This window comes from Geotrypetes seraphini, chromosome 4 (assembly GCF_902459505.1).
Source record: "Geotrypetes seraphini chromosome 4, aGeoSer1.1, whole genome shotgun sequence".
Taxonomy (NCBI): Eukaryota; Metazoa; Chordata; class Amphibia; order Gymnophiona; family Dermophiidae; genus Geotrypetes; species Geotrypetes seraphini.
Window position 1 is genome coordinate 127,460,275 of NC_047087.1, and position 21,325 is coordinate 127,481,599.

The 21,325-nt window shown below is 42.3% G+C and overlaps 1 protein-coding gene across 2 annotated transcripts in view; it reads right to left on the reverse strand.

The window, feature by feature from the left end:
• The window catches only part of BRWD1 (bromodomain and WD repeat domain containing 1), a 614,838-nt gene that overhangs the window by 117,738 nt on the left and 475,775 nt on the right, over positions 1-21,325 (reverse strand). For both annotated transcript variants that reach the window (XM_033941455.1, XM_033941456.1), the window contains one exon: positions 3,821-3,882. In XM_033941455.1, coding sequence (XP_033797346.1) covers positions 3,821-3,882 — 62 coding nt within the window. The remainder of the gene's footprint in view (positions 1-3,820; positions 3,883-21,325) is intronic.

The following is a 21,325-nucleotide window of genomic DNA, read 5'->3' on the forward strand; positions in this document are numbered from 1 at the left end:
AGCCACATTATGGTGAGATGCAAGCGAAGGACAATGGTCCTGGGCTCTGAAACAGAGCCCAGAGACTTGAACCTAAAAGGAAGCCATGGTGAGGCCTTTATTAAGGTCCACTTGGAAAGAGGCTAGCACCACTGAAACTAGAGCAGAATACGGCTCCACACTTTCCTGGTTGCACCGATGTTGGAAAGTCTTCCACGTCTTAGCATAGGCAGATACAGTAGTGACTTCTTAGATTTCAGAAGGGTAGACATGACTACATCAGAATATTCTTTGCACTCTAACACTTCATGATCAATAGCCATGTCTAAGAGCAAAGTGATCAGGATCCTCCATGCACACTGGATCCTGAGGGAGGTTTGGAAGAGCCCGCAACTAGTTTTTTTCCTCACACCAAGTGCTGTAAACCGAGTCGAGCTTTATTCTTATAAAGATGACACGGTCTATAAATTTAAGTTTTAGTTTAGTTTAACCATGACCCATGCGAAGATGCATCAGATCCATATACCATGGTCTGCGAGACCAATCTGGAGCCATCAGAATGACTCTTCCCTGATGATCATAATCCAATGAAGGACTTGACCTATCATGTGCCAGGGAGGAAAAACATACAGCAATGGCTGTACTAGAGCATCTAGGCCCTCGCTTCTGGGATCGGATCTTCGATTGAAGAATCGGGCTGCTTTTGGAGTTCTTCAGTGTAGCCATTAGGTTGAAATGAGAACAACCCCAGTGCCGCACAATAGCTTGGTACACTGGTGAGGAGAACGCCCAATCACCCGGATCCAAGATTTGTCTACTGGGGAAGTCTGCTTGAACACTGTCGATTCCCAACCACATGTGCTGCCGAGAGCACCTGGCAATGCCATTCTGCCCAGTGAAAGAGCAGATGGGTTATTGTCTGTGATGCGGCAGGAAAGAGTGCGCATCTCTCCTGCCGAACTTCAATTTGGGTTGTTTTTTAAAAAAAAAATTATTTTAATTTGCTTAGGGAGGAGGGTCTGAGCTGTCAAGTCTTACTTGCCTGTCAGTGCCTGAGCCAATCAGCACTCAGGCACTGTCGGTAAATTTTGAATGCAAATATGGCACAACGAGGTTAGAGAATCACTCTGCGATTATAGAGAATCGCTCGGAGTGATCATTGCAATATTAATGACCTCGTTGTACTACGTTTGCATGGCAGTATCAAAGACTGCTAGAAAACTTGGAAAAGACCTTGGCAAGCTGTTTTGATAATCTGCCGCTAAAATACATGCACTCTAAACCGCCTGGATACAGTATAGCAAGCACATTAAAGGCAGATTTTAGTTTTGAGAATCTGCCCCTGAGCCTCCTAAGGGTGCGCTCAAAACCCTGATAAACAGTAGGTGAGGATAAAGCAGGGACGGCCATGAGCTCCAAATAAACTAATGCAGACTGACTAACAGGTACTACCAGGGATTGGCCTGTCAGATGCAGATTGTAGTCTGTGACTTCTCTATGTAAGATACTGCTAAAGAATTGGCTAAGCCTCCTTAGACCTGAAAAGAAAAGTCTGGCAAAATAATTATTCCTTGGAAGAACACTGGGGTTAGAATAAAGGACATCAGTATAAGCTCATCAAGAGTCTCATCAACCTCTGGCTCAGGCTAGATCTCAAAGGTGACTAGCACCAGACATGCGTCTAAATGAGAGTAGCCTCATACATCATGTAGTCCATAATCATCCCCTGTGAACAAAGTAATAATTGAACTTCCAAATAAAAAATTGCAGACTTAACATTCAGGAGAAAGGGGGAATAAAGACATCACAACATATATCCCATGAATGACTAAACCAACAAAATATATATGAATGAGTGGGGTGTGTGAAGTGAAATAGATAATTTATGCATACATAATTTTAAATTTTGATAAATACATACACAGACATTAACAAATTAATACATAATATCTAATTGTCAAATCTTACTGAATAAATATCAACTATGCTAAAAATATATAAAAGGAGAGTATAAAAAGATGAATGTGCAAAGACCCTGAGATGAATAAATAAAATATTTATAAAAAAGTTGTACGCTTGTGAAAATAAGTCTATGGAAAGTGCCAGTGCAAAAATTTCTATCTCCTACAAGTTACTAAAGACAACAGCAAAACCAAATTAAAAAGCTTGAGAAATCAAATGAATATACCTACATTAAACAAGCAGCTTATACTGACTGATAAATGAAGAACATACCTAAACACACACAATACATTGACTAAGCATAATAAATACCCGTAATCACAAAGTAAAGTGCAACAGCTAAAGTGCAAAAAACGCAATAGCTGCCACTATTTATATGGTTTAATTGAGTGGTGTTGTTTGTATGGTTTGATTGAGTGGTGCAGAGTGTGAATGTGTTTGGGGTTTTAAATATTACGGGAAGGAAGGAAGGAAGGGAAAGGAAGGAAGGAAAGGAAAGGAAAGGAAGGAAGGAAGGAAGGAAGGAAAGAAGGAAAGAAGGAAAGAAGGAAAGAAAGAAAGAAAGAAAGAAAGAAAGAAGTAACCTTGGAAAATACTTTTTTCACAGAAAGAGTGGTGAACACGTAGAACGGCCTCCTGGTAGAAGTGGTGGAGACCAAAAGTGTATCTGAATTCCAGAAAGCTTGGGACAAGTATGTTGGATCTCTAAGGGAGAAAAAGGGATAGTAGAGGGCATGATTAGGCAGACTAGATAGGCCATATGATCTTTATCTGTCTTCATTTTTCTGTATTTCTATGTAACTGAAAAAAGGGAAAAGAAAAAAACAACAAAAAAACCCTTGAAAGGAAGGTGTGCAGCTGCGCACTCGAAAATCACTAGAGAACACTTCAACACATCCTCTTAGCTCCACGAATAAATGAAGACTGAGGGACCTCTGCTTGCGCATTAAGTGAGAAGGTACCAGCGCATGCATGAAGTTTCTACATTTAATAGCTAGTTAGCTCTGTCGGATGACATCACCCAGCTGTGAGAATTGAAGGGCTGCTTGCTCTCTGAGAATTGCTGTAACTCAGATGTTCAATGCTGGTGCCTTAACATGGCCCAGTATTAAATATCTGGGCTCAGTTTAGCCCACGGCTTAACTGTTCAGCTTACAAATGTCTGATTGCTGCAGGCTAATATTGATTCTTGCATTTTTTTTCCTGAAATAACCAAATATATTAAAACTGCTTGTAGGTCGATACAATATTTAAATCTCCAGGAGCACATTAAGTAGTCTAAAATGTTATGAAAAGAGGAGAGAAATGAGGGAGAGACATGCTAGTTCAAATTCTCAGTTATTACTAAACCCACCTAGTGTTTAAGATAGGTGGACTAGAAATAAAGCTATGAAAAAGACAGTTAATATAATTTACACAATTAGGAACTAAATTAAGGGCTCCTTTTACATAGGTGTGTTAGGGCCTTAACGCGCGGAATAGCGCGCGCTAAATTGCCCCTCATGCTAGACCTTAACACCAACATTGAGCTGGCGTTATTCTAGAAGTGTACCCTGCAATTTAGCATGTGGCAATTTTGTATGTACACTAAAAACACTAGCGCACCTTAGTAAAAGGAGCCCTAAATATTTAGTAAATATCATAAAAATTATATATAAGGAATACCTATAAGTTGGTCCAATACAAAGAATTTCTTATATTTTGGATTCTATTTATTAGACTTCATTTCTGTCTAGACAAGGCTTGCTCACCCATTTATGCCAAATATTTTTACTATAGGTAAAAAGCATTTCTGCTTTAAAGTTTTAAAATGAGCTTGGGATCCTATCAAGTAATGATCAAAAGATGCAATGTCAAAGATAAATACATTTTCACATACCACTTTTGGAAATAAGGTCCATGTCCCAGGGGCTAAGCCTCTCTGTTTCAGCATTATCCCATCTGTTCAATTAAAAAATAACATCAACTTAACACATCAAAATAATAAGCAAAATGAACCCCATTGATCTGTGCTGGAGTAAAATCTTGAACATAAAAGCTGTTTCTCAAGTAAAATAAATTCAAAGAAAATGCAGAAGTATCAAATCCCTGCCCCCTTCTCCCCACCTAATTGCACTTTTACCTTTGCTGAATTTCATGTAGATTTACAAACAATGATATGAATTTTAGATACACCACACATTTATATACTGTATATAAAAAGCAAATGTATCTGTTATTCAGCATCTATATAGTGATTTTTTTTTAAGTGCTACTTATACATATAGATGACAGCATGCAAAGACTGAGGTATGTGTTCTTCATGGACAAGTTGCAATGTAGCCCAGGATGAAGCTAATCGGGTCTGCTCTTCCATAGTTCAGAACCCTCCAGCAGCTTAAAGGTAAAAAAATTATTTGAATGAATAATTGTCTAATGATAAAGGCAAACAGCACACGGCAATTCATCACCATTTTAATAAGGATTTCAGCTCTGACTCTCATAAAGAGAGATTGTGATATCTGGAATTAAATAAGGCCTAGCAACATGTTGCAGGCCCACCATCACACATCCTGCGTCTACTATAAAGAGTTTCAACAGTTATGTAGCAAAGCACACCTCCCCCTTAAGCTTTGAAGCAATAAGAGACAACTCTCCAGCACAGAAGAGCTGATGTGATAATTAGGTCCAACACATTTTCATGATGTAATGGCTTCCCAAGGGTCAATCAATTGAAAAGGACACCCTCGGCACAGAGGCATCAAAGCTGAAACTCCTCCCCCTTGGCTATGATTAAATAGATTATAAAAAGGGTTTCTCAGACATGATGAACTTGCAGGAGGGCATTCCCAGACACCATCATTATGGATCCTTCCTACTACTACTACAATTATCACTTATATAACGCTGAAAGGCATACGCAGTGCTGTACATTTTGACATTTAATAGACTGTCCCTGCACAGAAGAGTTTACAATCTTACTTGGACAGACAGATATGGCATACAGGGTTGGGGATGCAGAACCCAAGCAAGGTGACAGGAGTTGAAAGTAGTTTCAAATAGGTGGGCTTTTAACTTGGACTTGAACATTGCCAGAGACAGAGCCCGCCTTAAGGATTTGGGAAGTTTGTTCTAGGCATATGGCATAGCACGATAGAAGGGACAGAGTATGGAGTTGGCACAGGAGGAGAAGGGCACAGATAGGTGGGATTTACCAGCTGAACGAAGCTCGCAGGGGGGAGACAGGGAGACATAGGGGAGTTAAGTGAAGAGAGACGAGGGGCAGCTGAGTGAATGCATTTGTAGGTCAGTAAGAGGAGTATGAATTCTATTTGGAAACGGATGGGAAGCCAATGAAGTGGCTTTAGGAGAGGGGTAACACAAGTATAGCAGCTCTCATAGAATATGAACTATGCAGCCAAATTCTGGATGGATTGTAAGGGGAGAAAGATGTCTGAATGGGAAACCTGAGAGTAGCAAGTTGTAGTAATCTAAGCGCAAAGTGATTAGGGCAAAGATAAAGGTTTTGTTAGTGTGCTTGGAAAGGAAGGGTCAGATTTTGATAATATAGAGGAAGAAGCAACAAGGGTTAGCGATATGTTGTATCTGGGCAGAGAAGGAGAGAGAGGAGTCAAAGATGACGCCGAGATTGTGAGAAGACAAAACAGGGAGGATAAGAGTGTTGTCCTCCGAGAAATAGAATGGGGGAAGCAGGGAAGTGGATTTAGGTGGAAAGATAAGCAGCTCCGTTTTAACCATATTCAATTTTAGATGGCGGTGAGACATCCAGGCAGCAATGTCAGACAGGCAGGCTGAGAATCAGTTCTGGGTTTCAGTAGAGATATCTGGTGTGGAGAGATAGATTTGGGAGTTGTCAGCAGAGAGGTGATACTGGAAGCCGTGGAAGGAAATCAGCGCTTCAAAGTAAGCATGTGTAGATTGAGAAAAGAAGTGGTCCCAGGGCAGAACCTTGAGGTACACCAATTGATAGTGGGATGGCTGTGGAGGAGGGACCACTGTTTAATACACTGGAGAGGATACAAGGCCAAAGGGAAGAACCTTGTAATGATAATGGTGCTGTGCCACCCAAAATCGGAGGAATTTCCTGGAGGTCAGATTCACTGGAATGTGAGTATAAGCCTCTTTGAGATCTAGAGAGCATAGCCAGTTGTTGCAATCTAAGAGGGGACCTCGCTGTCCTTACAGCATCTCGTGTTGTTCTTGTTGTATACCATCTTGAACTGAAAAGGTATGACAGGATATAAATAAAGCTATTATTATTATTATTATATAAAGTTGCCAGGGACAACATACAAAACTTCTCCTTCACTAGAAACCTGTTGAGGCCCCTGAGGTCTAAGATTGGGTGCAGACCTCCTGTTTTCTTTGGGATGAGAAAATACCGGGAGTAAAACACCTGGTTTTTCTGGGCAGGTACAACCTCCTTTATAGCATTGGGAAAAAACAGGGATTCTATCTCCCAAAGAAGAAGGGACGTCTACTGAGGGTTGAAAGAGGACACTTGGCGGATGATCTGGAGGTATACTGATGAAGTGAAGAGAGTATCCCTCTCGAATGACTTTAGGTCTGTGGTTATTAGTTCCCAACGAAAATAATACAGCTGGAGCCAACCTCCAATTGGTTGAGGAACAGGCTGAGAAATAGGAACAGCGGCTATGCTCTCTAGAAGCCTGTCAAAGACTGAGCAGGCTTTTGAGAAGCTGCTGAGATTTCTAGGGTCACTGTTTTTGCTTTTTCTGCTGCAGCCTAGGAAGAGCAGCTGGTTTTGAGGAAAAACACCTTTGATAGGAAGAAGGCTTAAAATATTTGGAAGTTGAAGGCTTGGAGTTAACCAAAGCATCCCAATTTTTCTCATGATCAATAAGCTTTTATGTGGCATTTTCAATAGAGTCACCAAACAGCTTATCTCCCAAACAAGGAATGTTCACTAATCTGTCCTGCAGATTGATGACCATATCTGAGGCTTGTAGTCATGCAAGAAGTCTCATTGCTACTGATATAGCTGATGCTCTAGAAGATAATTCAAATGCATCATAAGCAGATCTTGCCATGTATCTTCTAGCTAGGGCAAGGGTATGAGAAATTCCTATAAATGTTGTGGAGGAATATATCTATCAAAAGAAGGTAATTTCTTAGCAAGGTGCTTTATATAGCAGGAAATATAGAAATTATAATTTAGAACTCTATTTGCTAGCATGAAATTTTGGTACAGGAGACACCCAAATTTATCCATAGTGAATCCTTCATGCCCTGATGGCACTGAGGCATAGAATTTCGATGGAGTAGATTATTTCAAAGTTGACTCTACCACTAGAGACTAGTGCTGAAGCTGTGGTTTGTCAAAACCTGGAGAAAAAAATTATTTTATATAGTGTCCAATTTTCTAGGAGCCACTGTAATGGTTATATAGAGTCTAATTTTCTAGGAGCCACTGTAATGGCTAGGGGCATCTCCCTGTTCTTGTGAAGAGTCTGAGTATACCATACAAAGGTAGTCTGAGAAGTTCTTTAGGAGGCTCATCAAAATCTAAGGTCTCCAAGTATTAAGCACTGTAGGCAGAGTTAGCTTCTAGCTTGACTGGTAACTCCATGCCTAACTGGTGAATAAATTTGGGAAACAGTATGGGATTTAGCCCTTGGTGGAGACTTTTGTGGAGACTTTTCCAATGTAGTTTCATAAGACTCCATTGCAGACTCAGGGAAGTCTTCAGCTGAATCAGACTACAAGTCATAATCATAAAAGGGCTTTGGTGAAGGAGTGCTTCGAGCAGATCGATGCTTGTGCTAAGCTCAGTGTTGATCTGATGATTAGGACAATGTCTGATATGACACTCTTTTTACGTTTGGAAGACCATGAAGGAGAGCCATGTTTCCTTTTAGAAGCTCCTGAAGAGGAACGATGGTTACTGGATTTGGAACGTTGAGATGAGGAGGAAGAATGATGATGCCTTAATGAAGAACTGGACCTGCGATGATGTGGTCTACATTTAGGAGTGGAACGTCTATGCCCCTCTGGAGGCTGGCCTGGTATAGAGGGAGTCAATGCTGGAGTAAGGAGTTTAAATATATCACTCACTTGGAAAAATGCATTGAGTTTTTCGCGGAATGAAAGCACCAGTACCTATGGACTTTCTGCTGGTACCATTGGTGCTGCATCTTGCCTCGGAGAGGCAACTACCTCAATGTAGGAGAGGCAAGATGCAGAAGACGTCGTTGCTTAGTCAGCATTGAGGGACTTGATGCAATAGAGACCTGCGAGACCTGTTGGGAAGCTGGCGGCTTCTTAGCTGGCTTACCAAATGGAGAAATGTCTCCTGACGCCAGTGTTGATGTCTTCGATGTGGAAGGCTGTGACATCTTCTCCATTTCCATGCTGGTGCCAAACAATTTTTCTTGTTGAAGTCTCCAGCTTTTAATGGAACATTTTTGCAGGGTAGAACACCGAGCACAAGAATCTACCCGGTATTCTGGCCAAGGCACTGCAAGCACCAACTATGGGGGGTCAGTGATGGAAATTGGCCTTTGGCACCTGCTGCACTTCTTAAAACCTGATAGTGGCCGGGACATTGAAGGAAAAAGCACCTCTGCCAAATTGAACTCTATGGCTGAAGAAAAACTAATATGGCCTCGTCGGCCAAAGCCCACGAGAGGAAAAAGTTAGGAAAGAAAGTTTCCTCACTATCCTTTTTAAAAAAAAATAAAAATTCTATGAACTCTTACGGAAGAGGAAAATTAGAATATTAGAAGAAAAAAAAATGCATGAGCAGGAAATGGCAAAAGTTGAACAACGTTAGCTCCGTGGAAAACAAAGAACTAAGGTACCGCAAGCCTATGTTGTGCGGGAAGGCACTCATGCATGCATGGTGCGGGCAGTTCCGGAAACGCCTCCAGTCATTTAAGTGACTCTTTGAAGATTGCCATCTCAATGACTCCACCCACCGGAAACACCTCTGGTTAGGACAATCCTCAAATTTCCTGCCCTCTGCAGCGCACGCCTTTCAATCTTTTAAACTACCTCCTAAAGCAGCACCTGAGGATTTTACCTTGCCGGTGTTCTCTTCCTCCAACTGTAATTTGTATATGCTTGCTCCCATTTTTATTTGTATTTGCTCGCAGTTATTTTATAATTTAATTATTGTATTATATCCTCCACGTTAATCTGTTTTAAGTTAATTATTGTCTTACTGCTTTACTATCTCTCTCCTATTCTTCAGCTGCTACTTTAATTGTTTTCACTGTCATCCTCCCTGTCTCACCTTTATTGTTTTGGCTCTGTTTAAGCATCTGCTTTTCTTCACCAGTTCATTTAAGCAACTCTTTGAATATTGCCACTGGTTAGGACAACCCTCAAATTCCCTGCCCACTGCAGTGCACGCCAAAGGAGCACTCCTTTGTGCGCCAAATAATTAACCCCTTTTTCAAAACTAATCATGTTAACTCTATCTTCTCCTACCATTTTTTTCTTACTCATCTCACTCCTTAAGCCAGGTTTGCTCTTCACCTTCTCCATTACCATTTAGGGTCTGCTCTCAACCCTCCTTACTACAGTTCAGGGCTCCTCCTCAACCCTCTTCACTACAGTTCAGGGCTCCTCCTCAACCCTCTTCGTTGCCACTTAGGGTTGGCTCCCATCCTCCTTATTCAACACTAAGGACTTGCCCTCACCCAATCTCATTAACACTAACTAAACATCCTTCCATTTCTCACTATTCCTCCATTTTCATGGACTTCCCCATTCCATCTTTCTGGGGACATCGTCCACCTGTTCATCCCCTCAAATCCCACACCCCCAAATGTCTATCAACTATTCCTCTAGTCACCTTCAAACCTCCAATTATCAGCTCACCCGCATCACAACTTTCCCCCAAACTCGGCCTTCTAAATATCCGTTCTATGAGGAACAAACATCATCTTCTTCATGATCTCATACTACACCATAGTCTACATATTCTTTGCCTGACAGAAGTATAGCTAACGAAAGGAGAAAAAGCCTATCTCTCCCAATCCTGCTCCAATGGCTACACATTTCAAATGCACCCTCATGCAAATAAGAAAGGCGGAGGCCTAGCAGTCATTTATCTCTCCTCCATCCCTCTTAAATTCGACCCACCCCCGACATCGACCTATGTTAACCTTGAAACACTCATGTTTACTCTCCAAACCTCCACCCCTCAGGGTGTATGTTCTGCATGGGTTTCTGCTACCAAGGTGCATAACCTTACACTTCTTGGCATTAAAATTCAGCTGCCAAATAGTAGACCAGTGCTCCAGAAAAAGTATGTCCCGACGCTATGACACAGGACATACTTTTTCTGGAGCACTATTTACTACTATTTAGCACCTTGGTAGCAGAAACCCATGCAGAACATACACCCTGAATGGTGAGACCTTAACCTGAACTATGGCAGAACGGGACCTGGGAGTAATCATTAGTGAAGATATGAAGGCAGCCAATCAAGTAGAGAAAGCCTCATCCAAGGCTAAACAAATGCTGGGTTGCTTTCGGAGAAGCTTTGTCAGCCGAAAGCCCGAGGTGGTAATGCCGCTGTACAGGTCCATGGTGAGACCACATCTGGAATACTGTGTACAATTTTGGAGGCCACACTATCGGAAGGATGTGCTAAGAATGGAATCGGTTCAGCGATTGGCCACCAAGATGGTCTCAGGGCTCAAGGATGTCCCTTATGAAGAACGACTAGGTAAGTTGCACCTTTACTCTCTCGAGGAACGCAGAGAGAGGGGTGACATGATAGAGACGTTCAAATACGTTACTGGCCGTATTGAGGTGGAAGAAGACATCTTCTTCCTTACAGGCCCTATGGCGACAAGAGGGCATCCGCTAAAAATCCACAGGAAATTCCATAGTGACACTAGGAAGTACTTCTTCACCGAAAGGGTGGTTGACTGTTGGAATGATCTTCCACTTCAGGTTGTTGAGGCCAATAACGTGACTGACTTTAAGAACAAATGGGATCAACACGTGGGTTCACTTCAAAGAAGAACTTAGGGGGGAGGGTTATTTGAGTGGGCAGACTTGGGCCAAGGGCCTTTTCTGCCGTCATATTCTATGTTTCTACACTTTCTTCTTCTTTACTGCCTCCCCTTATAACCAAAGAATCATTGACTACCCTCCAAACCTCTATTTTGGACTTCTGCATCTCCCATATCAACCCTGTTATTCTAGGAGATTTTGACATCCATTTTGATGAACCTAAGAATTCTCATACATCTGAACTACTAATGTTCATATCAGACATCAACTTTCCCCAGCTTATTTGCAATCCCACCCATAAAGAAGGTCACACCATTGACCAGATCATTGCCCCTTCTGCTACAATCTTATCATTCACCAACATACTCTCCCATGCCTTACTCTTTACGACCATTCCTTGATCTCAATGAATCTCCAAAACCAACCCCCAAAATTCTTGATCAAGCCTCTCACACATTCAATTCCAGAGATTTCAGCAAAATCACTTCCTCAGCTATACAAGAACCCTTTGACTTCCAACTTGATGACTTCTTCAATCTCACACGAGGAACAAAGCACCACCTGGAATTCTACACAGGCACTCATTGACATTCTGGCCCCTATCAAACAACTACAAGTCGGATATAGATCCAAAAGAAAACCTTGGTTCACCCTGGAACTCACACTTCTACGCCAACAACTTTATTCCCTTGAACAGCGCTGGAGACATCATTGACTTTCTTTTAATTACAGCGTCTACTGCAAGAAAGCTACAGAATACAAAATCACCATACAAAAAGCTAAAAAAGACTACTATTCCAAACAAATCTCTAAAGCCCGCAACACATCTACTCTCTACTCCATTGTTCGCACCTTTACCACCCTCCCCTCTTCCAATTCCTCAAACCATCTTCGCAGGATCTTGCAAACTTCTTCGACCATAAAGTTTCCCAGGTCCGCAGTGCTCTCACCCAAACTCCATGCCCACCTTCCCCCTCAGGAGATCATACATCCCTATCATTTAGAACCCTTTCAAATTTTACTATTCCCTCCACAGAAGAAATTTGCCAGACTATACGATCTATGAACACTTCCGCCAACCCATTAAACCATTTTACCCCTTTTACTCAAAAAAAATTTTCAGATCTTTGGACCATTTATCCACTCTATGATCAGCACCAGTCTAAGTACCAGCACCATTCCCAAATCTTGGTAATTTGCAACTGTTTTTCCTAAACTTAAATCACCAAACTTACCAGAAGATCAATGCTCAAGCTATCAACCAATAGCCAACCTCCCATTTATATCCAAGATTATGGAAAAAATCATCTTCAACCAGATCTGTCCTTGAAAAAACCAATGCCTTCCATCCAAATCAAACTGGATTCCGACAATACTATTCCACTGAACTGTCTTTAATTGGACTTACCACCTCTATTCTTTATTACATTGACCACAGGAAATCAGTTTTACTAATTTCTTTAGATCTTACAGCAGCCTTCAACACTGTAGACCATAACCTTCTTTTATACAGACTTCAAATCAATAGGTATTACTGGTACTGCTCTAAATTGGTTTGCTTCCTTTTTTCATGACCGTGAATTCAAAGTACATTTCAACAATTCTACTTCTTCTAACACATCTCAGCAGTATGGTGTCCCTCAAGGCTCCATAATATCGCCTCTTTTATTCAATGTTTTTCTATCCCTCCTTCTTACGTTAGCTCAATCAATCGGATTCACTTGCTTTGCCTATGCTGATGACATACAATTACTTCATCTCCTCAATTCCAATAACAAATCTGATATCTTAGAAATAAACCTTAAACTGATTAAAATGGCTTCAACAAAGTATGCTATCTCTAAACATCGACAAATCAAAATGCATACTGTTTCCCGCCTCAGATACCGATTGTCTAGCAGATCCCATCAAGATAGACTCCATCCCAGTCCAATTAAACTCTAAGGTGAAAATACTTGATGTCATTCTGGACCTAAATCTTTATCACCAGCAAATCAGCTCGGTAGTTAGCAAATGCTTCTATAAACTAAAACTTATTTGATCTCTTTCATCTTTACTGGACCCTTCATAAGTACATAAGTAGTCGCCTCCGCCGGGGCAGACCAGAGGTCCATCCCGCCCAGCGGTCCGCTCACGCGGCGGCCCATCAGGCATATTGCCTGAGCAGCGGTCCCTGACTAATTTTATACCTACCTCTACACTTATCTCTAAACCTTCCACTGCTCTTATCTGTACCCCTCAATCCCTTTTTCCTCCAGGAACCTATCCAGGTCTTCCTTGAAACCATGTACTGTGCTATTTCCTCCCTAAATATTCTTATCCACTCCCTTATCATCTCAAACATTGATTACTGTAATGCCCTTTATCAAGGTATAAACCAAAAAGAGATTTGCAGACTTCAAATTCTACAAAACACGGCCGTTAAACTCATCTACCATGCTAAAAAATTTTTATCATGTCACCTCGCTTCTACATGATGCACACTGGTTCCTATTCCCCATCGCATCACATACAAAATCCTGTTACTTACATATAAAATCAAACATCATATCCCCAACTTTATAGATAAATATTTAATCCCTTATGCCTCTAGTTCAGTGGTTCTTAACCTGGGTTCGACCGAACCCCAGGAGTTCGGTGAGTCAGTCTTGCGGGTTCGGCGTAGGTCAAAACACACCTCCGACTCATATAGCGCTTCGGTCACGTTCAATCATCTATCAGTTATTCAGTGATTTTGATCAAGACTGATCGTGTACTCAGTTTCTTGATCTATCAATCTGTAACTAACGCCTTATATACATCAATCAATTCCTGATCAAAATTTGTTATTTAACTGATAGATGATTGAACGTGACCGAAGCGCTTATGATTCGTGATGATACGCCCCGCTTGTCCATAATTGGCTGCAGGTGATCACGCAACATCGCTTGGCCTATCTGTGCTGCAGGGGATTTGATGCGCACAGTAGTCGAATTGTAACTGTTGTGATGGTACGTCATGTGATACCTATCTTAATATTTTAATCCCTTACTAACTATGTTGAGCAAAATGCGAAAGTGGTCGGACAAATATGTACAATATGGATTCACATGTATAACGGAATGTGATGGGAGTCAGCGTCCTAATTGCATGATTTGTAATGCCAAGTTGAGTAATTCTAGTCTAGTTCCGGCAAAACTAAGGGAATAAAGAAGGGTTCGGTGAACACGCATATGAAACTGGTGGGGTTCAGTACCTCCAACAAGGTTAAGAACCACCGCTCTAGTTGTACACTCCGTTCTAATTACCAAGAACTTCTTGTTAATCCCTCCATCCGAGAAATTTTCTACAATAAAACCCATAATTCCATTTTCTCAGTCAGGGCGGCCCTCTCTTTGGAATACTCTTCCTCTGCATATAAACAAAGTCATCTCTCCCTGTATTTAAGACTGAACTCAAAACTTTTCTCTTCAAAGATACCTATGACACCTAATCTAGGATCCTATTCGCTTTCCCTGGAATAATTCTCTCTGCAGGTTTTCAAATCCAAAGGCGAACCAGCCCCTCTTGTCCTACCCTCCCCTTTCCCTCATTTATATATATTTTTTTATCTCTATGTATTTTTTGCAACCTCATGTACTTACCTTCACCGTGATGTTAGTCCTAAGTCATGTAATCCCCCATGCCACTAAATTCAGTGATGGGTTTTTCTTTTTCCCCCTTTTTTTTAACATTTGCTTTTAAATTTATTGATTGATTGTAAACCGCCTAGATATCCTTTTTGATAGAATGTATATCAAGAAATTAATAAACTTGTCAAACTTTCTTAAGTTCTTAAAGTGGCGATGCATTGAAAGCAGTGCATGCAAATAGATCTCATGCATAATTATTGGGGAAATCCTGAAAATCCGATTGGATTCCAGCTCTCGAGGACCGGAGTTGCCCACCCCTGATCTAGAATGTCTCACATATGGCACTGTAATAGTAGTTCACTGAAATCCAAAATCAGTTTATGCAGCTTTTTTAAATCATTGAATTCAGTTACCAATTGTCTAAGATGTATTAAGTTTTTACATATTGATATTAGTTTCAAGTTTTTTAGAGAATGACAGAGACAAAGTTTGTCTCTGTCCCTGTTCCCACCCTGCGGGTACCCGTCCCCTTGTCATTCTCTAATATACTCTCTGCTCTTCTCACTCTCAGACACATCTCACCTGCCCTCAGCCACTCTGCCCTTCTCTCTCCGACACACTCCTCACATGCCTTCAGCCACTCTCCCTTCTCTCTCACACAGCCCCCAGCCATACACACCCCACATCCCCTCAGACATTCTGTTCTTTTCTCCCTCAGAGAGCTTATTGATTTTGCTGTCTCATGAGACTGGGAGTTATAAGATCAACAGGCTCTTTTTGCACCTCAGCATTTATCAGTTACTTCAAAATGTCTAAAGCCCTGTTTGATGTTATGACAAACATATATTAAAAAGTTTTGATATCACCTCAGTTAGGCCAATATACAAACCCAGGACCATATCATAATAGCACTAACTTCCAGAACTTAAATAGAAACAACTTTATGCACTATAAATATTACACCAGGTACTAAAATATTAATACAGTACCTAGTGAGAAAACAGAATAGAACTTCTGCAAAATCCCTACACAGAAAATACATACTAACAGAATAATAATAATAATAATAACTTTATTCTTTTATACAGCCATAACCAAAAGTTCTAGGTGGTTTACACTAAAAAGAGCTGGACAATCAGCAAAATACAATAATACAGTAAACAATACAAATATTTGTAAAATAGATACCACACCCTGGCCACACACACAAAACACAGATACTCGCAAACCCTCAACAAATATGAAACAAGGGACCACAGATCAGTAACAGAGATATGAAGGAGAAAATGTTAACTGGAAACCTCAAGAAGTTAGACTCAGCATATTTAGCGATACTAGAAAACCAAAAAATGATATATTAGAGATGTGCATTTCCAATGATAGCATATTCCTATTAATCCAGAATGAAATATTTTTTTCTACCTTTGTTGTTTGAGTAGCAGACTATGGACTTTTCCTCCAGGAACTTGTCCAAACCCAGCTACACTAACCACTGCTACAACATCTTCTGGAACATTTTCCATTTAACCATTCAATATAAAATGCTTTTTTTTCTACTTTTGTTGTCTGGATATTTTTTCCATCAAATTGATTCCAGTTTCCCTTTTCTGCTGTCCTGTCTGCTGCTAAATCTTCTTCAAGTGGCTACTGTTTATTTGTTTTTTCTCCTCTCTATTCCCTCACTACACCTATCTCTGACATATTTATCATTCCTTTTAGATCTTTTCTGCCTTTCTAACCCTTCTTCTTTTTACTTTTCAGCTACCTATCATATTTCTATATTCTTTCACCCATTAGCTCCCTTCCATCTAATTTACTTCCCATCACAACATTTCTACCCTCTGAAATCACTATCCTCTCATTCATTTCCTTGCCACCCCTCTTCTCCCCCTCTTGGTCTCTCCAATAGGGTTCTACCAATCCTAGCATCTTCCTCCCTCAACTCTTCTAAGTCCAGCACCTGTTCTTACTTGGTACAACATTGATTACAATCTGTTAGTCCTCTCCCTCTCTGCTCTCCTAGCCTGACATCTCCCTGTCCTTCTCTCTTGCCCTCTCCCATCCATCACTCCGTCTGGCATCTATCCATCACTCCCTTCTGCTCTGGGATCTAATATATCCCTCTGTCTCCCCTCTCCACCTACTGTGTATCTCTTCCTCCTTCTCCCATGTCGAACATCTCTCTTCCTCCACCCATGCACCATCCTCTCCCTCCCCTTCCACACCATGTCCATTTCTCCCTCTCTCCCCATGCACCATCCCCTTCCACCCCTCCATCCTATGTCCATTTCTCCCTCTCTTCCCATGCACTATCCCCTCCTCCCCTATTGTCCATTTCTTCCTCTCTTCCCATACACCATCTCACCTTCCCTTCCACCCCTATGTTCATTTCTCCCTCTTGCATCACTCTCATCCCTTCTGCAACATCTTTCCTTCTTTCCCTCTCCCCCAACCCCACTCAGAACTAATATGCTCTCTCCAGTGGCGTACCAAGGGGGGGGCGGTCCGCCCCGGGTACCAAGCCCTGAGGGGGTGCTCCCGGTCCGGTCCAGTTACCCCCCCCTGCGCCGGGTGTCGCGTCTGGAAACAGCCTGCAGCAAGATCGCGATGCCAGAGATCTTTGCCTGCTTCGACTGTTTCCTCCGCCACGGTCCTGCCCCTCCTCTGATGTCAGAGGAGGGGCGGGACCGCGGCGGAGGAAACAGCCAAAGCAGGCAAAAATCTCTGGCATCGCGCGATCTTGTTGCAGGCTGTTTCCCCAGGGCAGTAGCGTACCAAGGGGGGCGAGGGGGAGGTCCATCCCGGGTGCCGCCTTAGGGGGGGGGTGCACAGCTGGCCCGGTCCCTATCGCGCTCCTACCCTCCCAGCGAAAGCAGCATCGGCGCCATTATCGAAAAAGGTAATGGCGCCAGGCCTTGGAGCACCAAGGCAGACCGCTTCTCCCCCCTCCCAGCCGAAACCCCGCTGACCATCCTATCTCTCTCCCCCCCCCCCAAGTGAACCTTTCTGACCCTCCCAGCGAAAGCAGCAAACCTCCCTCCAGTAGCGTCGGCTTTATCCTCCCTCTGCCGCATCACTGATGACGTCATCAGTAACGCGGCAGAGGGAGGAGAAAGTCGCGAAGGAGGTTTGCTGCTCTCGCTGGGAAGGTCGGAAAGGTTCACGGGGGGGGGGAGATAGGAGGGTCAGCGGGGGTTCGGCTGGGAGGGGGGAGAAGCGGACTGCCTCGGTGCTCCATTACCTTCTTCGGGCAGCAGCAGCGTTTACAATTCGCTGCTGTTGCCGGCTTCAGGCCTTGTTCTCTGCCGGGTCCTGCCTACTTCCAGTTTTCATGAAGACAGGACCCGACAGAGAGGAAGGCCTGAAGCGGGCAACATCAGTGAATTGTGAATGCTGCTGCTGCCCGATGAAGTTCAGGACATCAGGACATCGGGGAAGGAGCAGGGAGAAATCGGCTGCTGGCTTGGGGGTGAGGGTAGGGAAAGAATCGTGGAAGTGGAGAAATCGGCACGATGGCTTTGTGCAGGCTAGGGGGAGAGAGAAAGAAAGGAAAAAATAAAGAGGGGGGGCCAGGGGGAGAGAGAAAGAAAGGCAGAAAGAAAGAGGGGGACCAAGGGGAGAGAAAGAAAGGCAGAAATAAAGAGGGGGACCAAGGGGAGAGAAAGAAAGGCAGAAATAAAGAGGGGGTCAAGGGGGAGAGAAAGAAAGGCAGAAAGAAAGAGGAGGGCCAGGGGGAGAGAGAAAGAAAGGCAGAAAGAAAGAGGGGGACCAAGGGGAGAGAAAGAAAGGCAGAAATAAAGAGGGGGGTCAAGGGGGAGAGAAAGAAAGGCAGAAAGAAAGAGGGGGGCCAGGAGGAGAGAGAAAGAAAGGCAGAAATAAAGAGGGGAGCCAGGGGGAGAGAGAAAGAAGAAGGATCAGAAGAAGGACCAGAGACTCATGAAATCACCAGACAAAAAAGTAGGAAAAATGATTTTATTTTCAACTTAGTGATCAAAATGTGTCCGTTTTGAAAATTTATATCTGCTGTCTATATTTTGCACTATGGCCCCCTTTTACTAAACCGCAATAGAGTTTTTTAGCGCAGGGAGCCTATGAACGTCGAGAGCAGCGTGGGGCATTCAGCGCAGCTCCCTACGCTAAAAACCGCTATCGCAGTTTAGTAAAAAGGGAGGGGGAATATTTGTCTATTTTTGTATAGTTGTTACTGAGGTGACATTGCATAAAGTCATCTGCCTTGACCTCTTTGAAAACCCGCGGAATATAAATGATAATTAACATTTTCTCTGCGTACAGCGTGCTTTGTGTTTTTAAAATTTTATTGTTGGTAGATCATTTTGACTTGGCCACAAAGGTAAGGGGGAGGGAGGGAGGGGAACTGCTGAAAGACATCTAATAATCCTTGCAGGCTTGACTGCAGGGAATTATTTTTGTAAAATCATGTTTTGTTATGTGACTGGCATTATCTAGACTTTAATTTCTATGAATGAATAGAATGAAAATGATATAAAATTACTTGCTTGTTTTTATGTGCGTGCGCTGAAGGAAAGTGGAGAGAGAGTGGGCTGAGGATGCTGAAGGGAAATGGGGAAGAGAGTGGGGAGAAGACGCTGATTTATAAATTGACAATTGTACAGAATATTGTTTCTTTTTATACTTTAATATAAACAATTCAAGGCTTGTGTGGATGGAATCAGGTGGTTTGCGGGGATGGGGACCGAGCTTACGGGGATTAGTCCAATAAAATTGTATTTTTTTATATCTCATTATTTGTTTTATTTTTATTTGTTAATTTATAAAGTGGTGATTGTTATGTATCAGTTTTTTCAAATTTACATCTACTGTCTTTATATTTTGCACTGTTTTAGAGGACATGTGTTACTGTTTTTTGTGGTGTTGCATTGTATCCAGGGTCTGGTTTCTTGGCGGATCAGTTTAACTTTTGTCTACATATTTCTATTTTTAGTTTGTGATTATTCCATTTTGGGCGAGGGTGTATCTCTGTTCTGTGTGTATGAAAAAGACATAGTTTTCAGTTGGCATTGACTACAGGACCAATTGACTGTGCGGGATCTGGCTTGTTTAGTTTTACAATGTATGTGTTGGTGTTCTAGTGCTCACTGCAGTGTTTAAGATGCAGCCTTTTCCTAGGTACACTCTTGTGGTGCGATATGTAGATTGGTACTAAAAATCATATTTTTCATATAGATGGGGGGGTGTCAAAAAATGATGGGCCCTGGGTGCCACATACCCTAAGTACGCCACTGCCTGCAACTACTCCATATGTACTTCTAATGTCATGACAATTTAGACATAATTTATGTTTTGTTATGTTTGGAATAATGGTTACATATATGAGGTTCAATAAAAGAAAATTTTCACTGCCTGTTTCTATTCTGACCATTTATTCCATTTCATGGTTATTGCAAAAAAAAAAAAAAAAAAATTTTTACATGGGGGGGGGGGGGGGGGGGGGGTGTCAAAAAATGATGGGCCCCGGGTGCCACATACCCTAGGTACGCCACTGGCTCTCTCTTGCTTCAACAAGTCAGTGGTGATTCCTAGAGCTGCCTGCCGCTAACCTGGAAGCCTCTCCTCTGCTGTGTCCCACCCAGACAGAAGCAGGGAGTTCTGACAGATGGCAGGACGCAGCAGAGGCGGCTTCTGGGTTAGTGGTAAGCAGCTCTAGGAATCACTGCCACTAACCCATTGAAGCAAGAGAGATAAAAGTGTGAGATATGCAGCAACCATGGGAGTTCAGTGCAGGAGGCAAAATAATTACAGGGGTGAAGACGGAAGCTCTACAAACGGGTTGAGGAGAAAGGAGGGTGGTAGACCTGTGCGTTGCCTTGTACCCCTCTCCACCAGCAGTTTGCATACTCCAACCATGTGTTGGGAACCTCTGGTTTAGAGGAATGCTTAAGAGGGAAACAGTGTTTACTTTTCTGATGTTCAAAACCTCCGCCCTTTGCAAAAGGTTTGTTTGGAGGACAGCTCCTTAACTTCACATGGATGTACAGGTTTACAGAAACTGCCATTTATATAAATAGGTAGCGGCATTTACACACAAACTGAACCCCCCCCCCCATTGTACAGTATACTGTACATAACGCTATTTATACGTATAAACCCACTAGTAGGCTTTTATTTTTTGAATGTCTTCTCTTGTGTTCTGCACCAAATAAGTGTCTCTTTAGCAACACACTATACCAACATGCTATTTTTTAAAGGCTTCAGGTTTGCCAACTCTTCTAATAGAAATTTATAGAAAGTTATCTTCTACACTTTGACATTGTTTATTTTAACTAAAATCTGATGTGGCTTGGAAACCATACAAAAGGAAGTGGAAACGGACAATGAACACTCCACTGAAGATCACTGATGTAAAAAAACCAAAAAACCAAAACTTGTTTATTTCATAAAAGGACACAAGCAGAAGCTGTGGACCAGATACAGCACTGTGTTTCGGCGTCTGAGGAACACCTGCATCTGTGGCTTCCATAGGTTTTCAGTGTTTTTGGTTACTCTGGCATGTTAGTTGGACTGAGCTTTGTTTTATCCCAGACCTGTCATCTGTGAACATATACGCCACAGTGACCCCTGATGCAGGCGCTCCTCAGACGCTGAAACACAGTGCTGTGTCGGGTCCACAGCTTCTGCTTGTGTCCTTTTATGAAATAAACAAGTTGGTTTTATATCAGTGATCTTCAGTGGAGTGTTCATTGTTCGTTCCCACTTTCTTTTGTACTGTTTTATACCCGTGGGTTCTCTGTCCTATTTGACTT